General features: G+C 36.1%; 1 protein-coding gene across 2 annotated transcripts in view; it reads right to left on the reverse strand.

Moving 5' to 3' along the window:
* Positions 1 to 12819, reverse strand: part of LOC144018964 (metal transporter CNNM4-like) — a 33352-nt gene that overhangs the window by 8471 nt on the left and 12062 nt on the right. Inside the window, exons 3-7 of one of the 2 annotated variants that reach the window (XM_077521695.1) lie at positions 10014 to 10157; positions 9757 to 9891; positions 8109 to 8278; positions 2757 to 2853; positions 1191 to 1253 (exon numbers count right to left, since the gene is read on the reverse strand). In XM_077521695.1, the coding sequence (XP_077377821.1) occupies positions 1191 to 1253; positions 2757 to 2853; positions 8109 to 8278; positions 9757 to 9891; positions 10014 to 10157 (609 nt within the window). The remainder of the gene's footprint in view (positions 1 to 1190; positions 1254 to 2756; positions 2854 to 8108; positions 8279 to 9756; positions 9892 to 10013; positions 10158 to 12819) is intronic. The other variant, XM_077521694.1, reaches the window with a different exon arrangement.

Here is a 12819-nt window from a genome sequence, read left to right on the forward strand (position 1 = left end):
ATCACGAAAAGCTTCCTACTGGATGTTAAGTACTCATCAAGTGAATATTGAGTGAGTTAGTGGGTTAAATGATGCGTCATTGAATACTCTTTCTATTATAATATACTACAAACTAGAATCATAGGGGCAAAAAAATAAAAACAACAAAATAAATAAATAAATAAATAAATAAATATTGAGGTTTTTTGTGTGACGTAAAGTACTGATGTTTGGAATTTGAAGATGTAAACTACTTTGTTAGCCAACACAGGGGTGACATTGTAACTTTGTTCAGCAAAGTAAGTTTTATAGTTTTTAGGTTCCTGTTACTTGTGTTTGTTATCAAAAAGCTTTTTGGACTTTGATTTCTTCCATTACTATTAACTTGACAGGACTTTTGGGTACCATTTTTAAAAAAGTAGCATATCCTCATTGTTTGTTTGTTAATGTGGTTTTATTTTGGTATGTTTCTATTGCTTGTATTTATTCCAACGCTGCTCGCTTGATAGGAGCGGCCAACTATACAAAGCTTTACTGAAATGTTGGTCATTAATCTGTTGGTTACATTTCTATCGGTATCCACTTCCTGTTTTAGTGTATCGAGCGACTTCTTGTAAACAAAAGACTTTAAATTCGCTCTTTTGTTAGCTCCTGGTGCGAGCCACCACCTAGCGACCATTTAAATTTTTTTAAATGAAGGCTTTGCTGAAACTTTGCCCAGCAATGTTGGTTTTATTTTAGTTGTTGTCTATTTGCTGTTTTGTCAGGAAGGAATGGTGAGTAAACACAGACTGCTACGTTAGCGACAAAAGCTAGCCGCCAATAACTACCATTTTTTTAAATGCAGGGTTTAACCAAACTTTCTTCACCAATGTAGAGTTTATTCTCTTAAGTTTCTACTTCCTGTTTTCCTTCCTATTGCCATCAGCTTAATAGAACTCTTATCGCCATTTTCTACCAACCTTTTTTTTTGTAAACATAGGACATTGATTTGCATCTTGTTAGACATGTTAGACAAGAAGAAGCAGCGAGTAAACAATGACGACTGCTACATTAGCTGCTAATGCTACTTTGACTAGTTATCAAGTACTTTCTAGGATATACGTCTAGCCCAATCAAGAGCCAGTCTATTATTATGTAAGGACCATATTATCATAAGTTCCCCCCTCCCCTCCTCGGTGTTAAAGAGACCCCGACATGCCGAAGGTTACCTGGCAACCGAGCGAACAGAGAAAACCTCTTAAAGGAGAGGTGGCGGGGACGGGGGGCGGCCGCTAAGAGGAGAAAGTACAAAGGATGACCGAGGTGTGGGGGGGGGGGGGGGGGGGGGGGGGCAAAAGGTGGGATGCCATTACATCAACAGACAAACAAGGTGAGTGAGCACATGCAAAATATATATATATATATGAAAGTGGACTTGGTCTCCTCTGAGGGTCTGTGAGCATATTGTGAGGGGTTAGGATATGGAAGAATGTTTCATACTTTGAAACCTGGAGACCCTGCAGGAAGGGATGATGAGGGAGCAAGAGAAAATATAGACAGAGAGAGAGAGAGAGAGAAGGGGCGGAGAGGGCATTCAATAAAGTTAAAGCGAGTAACACTGAAGGGCCTAGCCAAACATCAAATCAATTAAAAAAAAAAAAAAAAATGTTTAAAATAAAGTATTTTATTGCTTAATTCTGTCTTTTTACTAAAATGTGTTTTATATATATATTTTGTTTATCTCACTAAATAATTGGTTAATTTATTTACTGTAAATAACAGACTAAAACATTAATAAATTTTGCTATGGATGACCAAAACTGCAAAAAAATTAAAAAAAATAAATAAAATAAAAAAATAAAAATACAACAAAAAAACGCTAAAATAAAAATGAATAGAAAAAAAATTAATTAAGAAATTAAATTACAAAATAAGTAATATAAATGGTAAGAAATAAGACAACAAAAGATATAAATAATTAAATAAAAGTAAAAATGACTAAAAAAAAATTCAAAATAATAAATACAAACAAATGTGGAAATGAATGCAAAAATAGAATTAAATATCAATCAATAAATAGAAATGCTCTGCTCTTTTATTTATTTTATGCTGCAGTTTGTCAGCGTGAAATACACAAGGATATGTTACGCAAATGAGGGGGCGGTCCTAAGTGCGTCTTTAGCTCAAGTATACTAATTGGACGGACAAAACTGCCAAAGAAAAAAACAACAACATATATATATATATATATATATATATATATATATATATATATATATATATATATATATATATATATATATATATATATATATATATATATATATATATATATAAAATATAATTTAAAAATTAAATGCAAAAAAGTCATATAAATGTGATGAAATAAAACACCAAAAAATATAATTAAATAAATAAAAGTAAAAATGAATACAAAATAAACAATTCTAAAAATTTGATACAAACATAAATGTGGAAATAAATATAAAAATGGAATTAAATAATCAATAAATAGAAACGCTCTGCTCTTTTACTTTTACTTTTACTACACAAGGAAATGTTGTGCAAATGAGTTGAACTTTACTAATTGGACAGACATGTTGAAAGGATGGATGAAAACTATTTTGACCTCTGCCCGAATCTGAGCAAGAAGTTGACCAATTGGATTTGAAGCAGCCATTTTATGAGCGAATTCCAGGGTGGTTACTTGGACGAATTCCTACTAGGGAACTGGTACAAATGGGGAAAGAGAGGGGTGGGTCGGGATGGGGAGGTTTGTGTCTGGCACTACTCACCCAGCATGGGAGCGCTGAGCGCCATGATGCCGTAGAAGGAGAAGGGTCCTGTCTCAAACTTCATGTTCTCGTTGCCCGCCTCCACCTCCACTCGGCCCTGATGGAGACAGAAAAACAGACTGTTTATTACATAAAATGGTGGCTTACTTTCATTATTATTTTGCCTCATTATTTGATTTCAATTTTAGAACGTATCACCAACAAAATGTGAGGGAACACTGTACCAGGGATAACAGTTGTGAATTTTTTTCATTTTAGTTAGTTTTTATTTCGTTTTGAGTTTAGTTTTTTAAATTTAGTTTGTTTTAATTAGTTTTTATGGTGGTTCTGTTAGTTTTAGTTATTTAATAAATGCTTAGTTTTAGTATTAGTTTGTTTTAAGTGTATTACTTGTGAGCAATATTTAAATAAACACAATGGGCACAACATCATCTGAAGGTGCTTTTCTATTGGCTGCTGCTAGATGACATCGCTTCTGTTCTTGTGACACATTTCAAACGTCCTTATTCTGGTTAATATCAAAATAAATCTACTTAAAATCATATTTAAAATCATCCCCAAAGGCTCATGCATTAAATTAATTACCAAATACAAAAACGAAGGACATTTTCGCTATAATTATAGTTAGTTTTAGTTCGTTTTGTAAACATAAAATGTAGTCTCAGTTAGTTTTCGTTTTTATGAAAAGCATTTTCGTTTTTATTTTATTTCGTTAATGAAATTGTTTCTTGAATTTTAGTTTTTGTTTTTTTGTTAGTTTTAGTTAACTAAAATAACCTTGCACTGTATATAGCATTCATGTTTTGGATGTAGTGGCTCAAAAAAGGGAGTTTGTGCAGTTACAGAATTTGGCCAGCAGGGGTCAGTGTCTACACTAAAAAATATATATATATAACATTCAAGTTTTTTGACGTAGTTAGTGGATCAAAGGAAAAAAAAGTGACGGTTGTTGTAGTGACGGAGTTTGACCAACAGGGGTCAGTGCAGTCACAACTACGCAAGACATTTCAGTTGAGTGCAGCATCTGAGTCACATGACAAAATGCTATTTGTGGGGTGGGGGGGTGCTGATTGGTTGTTGATGATGGCGGCTAAGGAGGCCTCCGGCTTGTTTGTCTGCGCTGTCCAGCCCAACGGGTCGGCTGGAATGTGTGAAATGTAGCAACAACAGGACACTTAATCCACTCACACACACAGCATCACTACATCCACAACAGCTGGACACCGTCGTGTACACGTGGGACCTGAGAGGTGCACAGACCATTACATATGGTGTAAACATGGTGCATTAGCACAAACCTGATTCAATAGGATATTGAGTGAGTGCATTTAAGAGATGCACATAATACCATACATAATGTACATTAGGGATGTAACGATATCCAAACCTCACGATACAATATATATCACGATATGAAGGTCAGGATACGATAATTATCATGATATTGTGGGGAGGTTGGCAATACAAAAAAAAAAGGTCACAAAATTGGAAAAAAAACATTACAGCAATAAAAAATATTGTAAAGCATATTGTCACCCTTCAGCTGACCATTAGCGTAGATTTTAAACATAGAAGGGCCAAAACATGCGTTGTGAAAAATAAATTGCACTAAAAAACTAGCCACCAGAGGGTGCTCGAACTGCACAAATGGAATCAACCCGACTTAACTAGTGCTGTCAAACAATTATTATTTTTTTAAATCTGATTAATCATACTTTTTAATTATGATTAATCGCGTATTCGCGTAATATAAAATAAATACAAAATAAATACAAAATACCGTAATATTTTGACATTAATGCATTTTAGTATCTGAATGTCATTTGCAAACATTGATTAAATGCATGTACGCAATTGCATGCATGTGTGTATTGCTCAAAACGTAACAGCATCATATCAATTGGGTACAATTCAGCAATTATTAATTAAACGCAAATTACTTTTGTTTTATCTAAAGTCCCGTTGGGGTGATTTTTAAAGCGAAATTTACCACCGACTGGAGTCACCCCGCTCATTTTGGAACAACAGGCGTAGGAAATGCCGTGCATTGACCTTATCACTGACCTGTGCAGCCTTCAATGTAACCATCCGCGGTTACGTTCAAGGCTCAAGTGCGGTAAAAAAAAAAAATATAGTGCAATTACTATGCATTAATACGTGATTAATGCGACATTTTCTGTGATTAATTAATCTATTAACGCTTTAACTTTGACAGCCCTACTTTTAACAGATGTGCTGCTTTTAATATCGTGACATGATGAATGACAATATATTGTGGTAGTTCTAATATCGCGATATCACCGTTATCGTTACATCCTTAATGTACATATGGTACATTAAGATGCATACATTTCGAATAAAAGTGCACAGACCTTCAAATAAATTTGCAAATATGTTGCAATAAGGGCGGCACGGTAGTCGAGTGGTTAGCACGTCCGCCTCCCAGTTTTGAGGACTCCGGTTCGAGTCCAGGCTCCGGCCTTCCTGGGTGGAGTTTGCACTTTCTCCCTGTGCTCGCGTGGGTCTTCTCCGGGTACTCCGGTCTCCTCCCACATTCCAAAGACATGCATGGCAGGTTAATTGGGCGCTCCGAATTGTCCCTAGGTGTGCTTGTGAGTGTGGTTGGTTGTTCGTCTCTGTGTGCCCTGCGATTGGCTGGCAACCAGTCCAGGGTGTCCTCCGCCTACTGCCCAGAGCCAGCTGAGATTGGCGCCAGCACTCCCCGCGACCCTTGTGAGTAATAAGCGGTCAAGAAGATGGATGGATGGATGGATGTTGCAATAACGGCACACCTGCCACACACTGTTGGGCAACTGCATCATCTGACCCTAATGCGAGCGGATCGTAGCATTCCTTGCGCAGCCGGGTCTTTATATGGCTGGCCACACTTGTTCCCATCATTGTACTATTCCCAATGTGAACGGACAGTCATTATCATTCAATGCACCATGGAATGTATGATGAACCATGTGAAATATTTGGCCTGGGGGTGTCCCATAAGCTCACGACGCATCACCCCCTACGCGAGCCTCAACGGCATGCGGGGCCGCAACTTTTTTTTTCTTTTTCTTTTTTTCTCTGTGGGTGGCCAAAGTTCAAAAGCAGTGTTTAATGACTCACCAGAAAAGTGAGTCAAATGACCATCCATCACAGACTGCAATTTGTTTGTGTATTGTGTGCATGAGAGTTGCTAACTTGTGCTTTGTGACGAGCCCACGTACGTTAACATTTGTTCACATGTGACAAGAAAACGGCAGCTAAGCATTTAGCAGCAAGCGGTAGCAGTCTATATCATAACCAACAACAGACTCAAACCTTTTTTTGATTTAAAAAAATGTTGGTCAATAGTGACTCCTGATGAGAATCCTATCAGGTCAACAAAAAACAGGAAGTAGAAACAGAATATGGAAGCTTTAACTTTACACAACATAGCACACTGTGCTTAATGTTGACAAACCTGACAAGACTGGGAAAATGCAGTGCAAGCAGTGAACGTCTTATATGAATCACATCACTACAGGAAAAATGCGCACAAACCGAAAATATTCCCACAGATGTTTCCCAATAAACAAAGTGAGGTTGTTTCCTTTTTTGTTGAGGCAACAAACAAGCACAGATTTGCAATTTAGGAGTAAGTACTCCCAACGTGGCAGCCACCGTCGTCAACATTAGTCGCAAGAAAGGCAGAGACTCCACCAAATGACAAAAAGAGGTGCGGATACTAGGGCCTGACCTTTTAATGTCGTCACTTACATTCATTGGCTATTTAGGTTTTTTTTTTTTTTTTTTTAATAAATCGCACTATAGATAGCCTTTTTTTTATATATATATTTTTTCTACACATAAAACAAAGATACTGGCATTAAACCAAAAAAAAATCTGCTAATTTTTGCCCATTTATTAGTTAAACAAAAGCTATTCTGTTATTTATTTATTTATTTATTTATTTATAAGTGTTAAGGGACCAAAAAAAGAAGCTACTTCATAGGGCTGGGTATCGATTCTAATTTAATCAATCTATTCGATTTCAGTTCGATTCGAATCACTTCAATTTAATATTAATTATGGAACATCAATTCTTCTTAGATATCAAGGACATGATAAAAAAAAAAAAAAAAAAACAACTCCACAAATATTAAATTCCAAATTAAATTTTGCAGAGGCTATAACTGGTTAAAATGATTTAGTTTATTAATGAAAGGGTTATAATTACTTAAGTGTTTACACAAACGTTGGAATCAGCAAGGATATATGGAAATATTTTCAGAATTCTAATTAAAAAATTGTAAATATAATATAAAAAAAGATTCTGAATTGTCTTAAAGTACAATAAGTCAGGTTTTTCATAAATGTAAGAAAATACTTTTGAATTCATGTGAATGGTAAATTTCAAGAAAACCGTAAGATACAAAAAAATGGCCTTTAAAATTCGATTTTCTTACAAATTCATGTGAAAAAATATTTAAAGGGATACTTCACTTATTTAGCCAATTATAGCAACAAAAAGTTAATATTTTTTCTATAATTAATTTGATACTTTAATTATTTTTCACGTACAATTTGTACCTTTAAAAACACATTTTGCAACTTGCTGTCGACTGAAAATGACATCACAAAGGCTCAGGTAACCAATCACAGCTCACCTGTTTTCTAGGTTTGGTCATGTGACAGTCGCAAGCTGAGTATAAAAGTATAAAATTAATTATAGACAAAATATTAATGTTTGAGTGCCAAAAACGGCTAAATAAGTAAAGTATTTCTTCAAATAATCGATTCATGGTTTAATGAATCAACATCAGGAACGAAAAGGAAAATCGTTCGATAATGATTATTTGATTTTTTTTTTAACTCAACCCTACTACTTCCATTTGTTCCATTTTTAATCGGCTGATTAATCCATTATCACAATTTTATTCTGCCACATATCAGAATTGGCATCAGCCTAAAAAAATAATAATAATCCATGTCAGACGTGGCACACAGACTGTTCTGTATGTAAAATAGATGCGCACAAATCATCAAATATGGTGTAAATATGGCACCTTAGAGAAGCACAAGTCATTAAATATGGTTATAAATAGTATACTAATAGTGCACAAACCATGAAATATGACTAAAATAGTTTAGAGGTACATGAACCATTAGATATGATTAAATATGGTGTACCGGTACATATCGCACATTAAATGTGCAGACAAATGAGTAGAGTATTATTAACATATTCACTGCCAGTACAGCAAAAATGCATAATTTCACGTCTTTTTCCGTCAATGGCAGGGAATGAGTTAATGAAGTAATTGGGACACATTTGAGGTGCACAGAGCATTTCATAGACAAATGGGCACATTTTACCTGCAGTATGAGTATGAAGTAGTCGACCGATTTCCCCCTCTGGTAGATGTAGTGATGCAGCGAGCGCTTGTCGCTCTCGTTGAACTTGATCTCCTGGATGACGTCGGGGTGGCGCAGGATTCGTAGCAGCACCTTGTCGGATATCTGCGTCGGGTTGAACAGGCCCACTTCTGCACACACGCACGCACGCAGTGTGAAAGTGGGGTTAGCTGCTGTTTTGGCGAGCGACAAAGATATCTCCTCGAAAAGTTTGTGAACTGGGATCATTACGATTAGGGATAGACCGATTATCGTTTCATCAGGAATTGTAAGATTATTTTTTTACTTGTCGTAAACACATTCGGAACATATTCAGACAATTTTTCACTGCAAAGATCTTTTGAAATGTTTTACGAACCCTAACAAAAAACCCAAAGGAGCTACATTCACATGTATTTGTCACTTGGTGATATGCAGGGAAGGTGTCATTTATGGATCTATTCACATTTCCACTTTATAAAAAAATAAAATAAAATAATAAAATAAAATTAAATTAAAAAAAAATCAAGAAATTATGAAGAAATTTTAGAAACTTTTATTTACAGTAGAAATCTTTAGGGATCGATTTTTTTATTTTAAATCAATTAATTAATTAATTGTAAATTAATTAATTTAAAATTTTTAATTTTTTAAAATTTTTGTTTTGCTTTTTAATTTTTATCATCATTATTATTTTTAATTTAGCTTAACACATGCTAATGACCCTGGAAGCTCGGCAATTTTTGTTATATATTTTTTCAAACAAATCTGTCAATATAGATTAAAAGAATTTTTTTTTTTTTTTTATATGTAACTGCAAATGAATATCGCCTTGAAATATCGGTTATCAGCCTCGTTTACTAAATAATCTGTATCGTATCGGCCTTGAAAAAAACATATCTGTCTATCACTAATTACAATTCCTACTGTTATGTGTGCAGTCGACGGAGACGTTTATAAGTTTTAAGTGGACAACACTGAAGAATTAGGTACTGAATATCTCCAGGTGCTGCTGTTTTGGTTAGCAACATAGTTGACTGCAATTCCGCAATGTCCTTTATGTGTCTGTACAATAGTTGTCTAATTTTGGAAACGTAAAGACTTACTTTCTTATACAGACTGGGATTGGTCGCTATAACACAGGCCATATGATGCCGCCATATTACATAATGGTTAACTTATCACACGCAATGCAAACACGACCGAAGGGAGCGGAACAAGATTGTGACAAGGGCATCTCGGACCGCACCCCACGCCGCAAACAAAGGAAACGGCCGGGCCCTGCAAACACAACTTGCGAGGGAATCCATCACCACGTGAGGCAAACATGCGTCTCTGTCGCAACTGGTTTAAACTTTGCGCATCGACAAGTGGAGACAAAAAATAGCAGTGTGGAAAGCGCAGCTATGAATTATTATTCTACCTTAGAAAAAACTTAATAATAAAATAGAATAATAAAATAAAATAATAATAATAAGCAAATAATAATAAAAATAATAATGAAAACCATCATCATCATAATAAACATGGCGTTATTTCTCAAAAAAGGACACTGGATAAATTTAATACAATGATACTTTTTTTTTGTTCATTCTTATAGCGCCAAAACGACTATTTGAATATTCCCCACCTGTAGCCAGGAAGCGGTGGGCGGCCAGCAGCAGCTGAGGTGAGATCTTCACCTTGGACTCGCTCTCATGCTTGAAGGCCGAGAAGTCCCTCTTGTTCTTGTTTGGTGCCACCTTCTTCCTGTTGCGGTTGTCAGCTGAGTCAACAAAAACAAAAGACCACAAAATTAGCTACCGGTTAATTAAACGTTGCAATGTTGATAAAATTAGCTACTGGTTTGAATATTGCGATGTTGACAACATGAAATCGGCGACTCACTGTACTGGTCCGACTCGTCCAGAATCTCCGACTTGATGATCTCCTCGATCACGTCCTCCAGTGTGACCAGGCCCAGCACCTCATAGAAGGGGTCGCCCTCGCCCTCGTTGTTCACCTTCTGCACGATGGCCAGGTGGGACTTGCCTAATGCAGGTATACAAAAAAATAAAAAATTAATTGTGAACAGAATACTTCGTTTTGGATTTTCTGTGACTTTTTTTGTTTTTTAAAGAACGATCAAAGGATAAGCCGGCCGGGTTAGTTTAGCATTCTAGCTCGCTGCGATGCACTACTGCGCTACCTGTGTCTAATGTTTACATTTATCCATGTTTTTATTTGCAACACACACACAAACAAACCATTTTACCACCTGATCCAGGTCTCTAATAGAAGCCTTGGCTGAGGTGTTTGCTCTTCAACTCAATTATTCATGCGAAATAAAGAACTCATCGAAGAAGCTTTCCTGTAAAACACACAAACTGGGCATATCCATCAATCAACAATCGATACGGGTTCTTACCACGTGACTAAACGTCTAACAATAAGCCATCAGGCACTGTTAATGTGTACAAGCAATCTTTACATGCAGACTTTGACCGACGCACACAACTCAACAATTATTTACTTATGCACACACAATTAGGCAACGTTCACACTGCAGGGTATAATTCAGATTACAGATACAATTCAGATTTTTTTTTTGTTATAAATATGATCTGCAATTGGCTGGCAACCAGTCCAGGGTGTACTCCGCCTACTGCCCAAAGCCAGCTGAGATAGGCTCCAGCACTCCCCGGCGACCCTTGTGAGGAATAAGTGGCCAAGAAAATAAATAGATGGATGGATGGATATAAATACGATGATTTTATGTAGGGATGTGCGAGTACCCATCTCAGGTATCGTTTCAGGCAGATACCTCTCTTCTGGCCGTTTTATGAACAGGGACTGGTAAATAGAAATGAGCAGACTACAAAATTGCTATTAATTTTATGACATTATTTTAAAGAAATACCTATTTATCATAATACACAATTTTTCCTTAATCTGTGATGAATATTTTATGTATCAAAAGTAGTAGTGGTATTGGTACTTGGTATATCAAGACTTGAGTACTCGTACTGGTATCAGTCTGAAAAAGAACATCCCTGAATCCTAATATTCAATTTTTAATGAATATTCAATGAATATCTGAAGGTATGGATACTTTGACCCCTTATTGCTGCTAAACAAAAATATTTTTACCTCTACGAAACTTTTATATGTCTTGGAGAACATGTGAGAGATTACATTTCATGGAAAATGTTCAAGAGACATGATCCACAGGGTCACTTTCAAGGTCAACTCAAACAAAGGGTCAAAAGGTTACTAATATATTAGGGATGTAACGGTAAGCATGATATCGTGATATTAAAATTGCCACAATATTGTTGCCGTCATGTTCACGTAATTTAAATGTAACACATCTGTTAAAAAAAAAGTTGGGTTGATTTCCATTTGTGCAGTTGTAGCACCCTCTGGTGGCTAGTTATTTTTTTAGTGCAATTAAATTTTCATTAGGGATGTTTTGGCCCTTCTATGTTGAAAATCCACTCTAATGGTCAGACATAATATGCCTGTGAAGTGTGAAGCAAATCAATATGTGGAAGAACTCAATATGTGTGTGTGTGTGTGTGTGTACTAACAACATAATAACAATAATAATAAAACATAACATAACATTGCTGTTATGTACAAAAGCACAATATTGTGATTTTTTTTTTTGAAGTATGAGCTCTTTTTTTTTTTATAACATTATGACCTCTCTTTTGTATCGCCAACCGCCCCACAATATCGTGATAATTAGCGTATCGTGAGCTTCATATCGTGACAATATCGTATGGTGACGTTTGGATATCGTTACATCCCTATAAAATATGCACCAATTTTTTCCTAAATGATTACAAATTTTGAATTCCCTTTGCAACAATATCCGTTTTGTGAAGATTGACCCAGTTCGAGAGAGATAAGGGTCCAAAAGGAAGGTGGCCACGCCCCCTAAAGTTCAGCGGGCCGTAGATCGCAAACCCCGGTTAAACCGAAGATGCAAATGAACACACATTTACGGACACACTGACACACTCACACGCAGACGAGACAAAGATGCTCTCCAAGAACAAGCCTGCCGTTGTGAGCATGTGTCAGCTGAGTACACAAATAAAAAGAGCCAAAGTCAAAGTCACCCTGCTTGCTCCTGCTGCAGCCACCATTTGCGCCGGCTCACTATCTGGCAGGAAGCGCCAAGGTTTGTCGCCAAACAAGAGCCGTCGCACGCCTCCGGCATTACACACGCACACACAAAAACAAAAACGTGCACATCATACATGCACAAGTGTCACTTCCGTATTAAAGCAAGGTTGCTCTCAAGGAAGAACCTCTCATGATACGTGTGCAGATGCACACCACAATCACAATCTTCCAAGGTTCATATCTACAAATTTCCCAAGCTACACTCCAAATGTAATCCAAAATTCTAGGAATGTATTGTAGATTTATTTTCCTGAATTGACTTTAACATAGTTCTTTGGCACCAAAAGTTACCCTAAGCCCTACTTTTATTTTCATCAACAAACTCTAAACAAATATAATTTCATCAAAACACATTTTTTCACCGGACTAAAACTAGACTAGACTAAAACCCTCATTAATAAACAATAAGTGCGACTAAATCAGTATGTATTTTCGTCGACTAATGAAGACAAGATGAAAATGTCCTTCACTTAATAAAAACTGGACTCAAATCTATGGAACAAAAATGAGACGAAAATTA

This window comes from Festucalex cinctus, chromosome 5, assembly GCF_051991245.1.
Source record: "Festucalex cinctus isolate MCC-2025b chromosome 5, RoL_Fcin_1.0, whole genome shotgun sequence".
Lineage (NCBI taxonomy): Eukaryota > Metazoa > Chordata > Actinopteri > Syngnathiformes > Syngnathidae > Festucalex > Festucalex cinctus.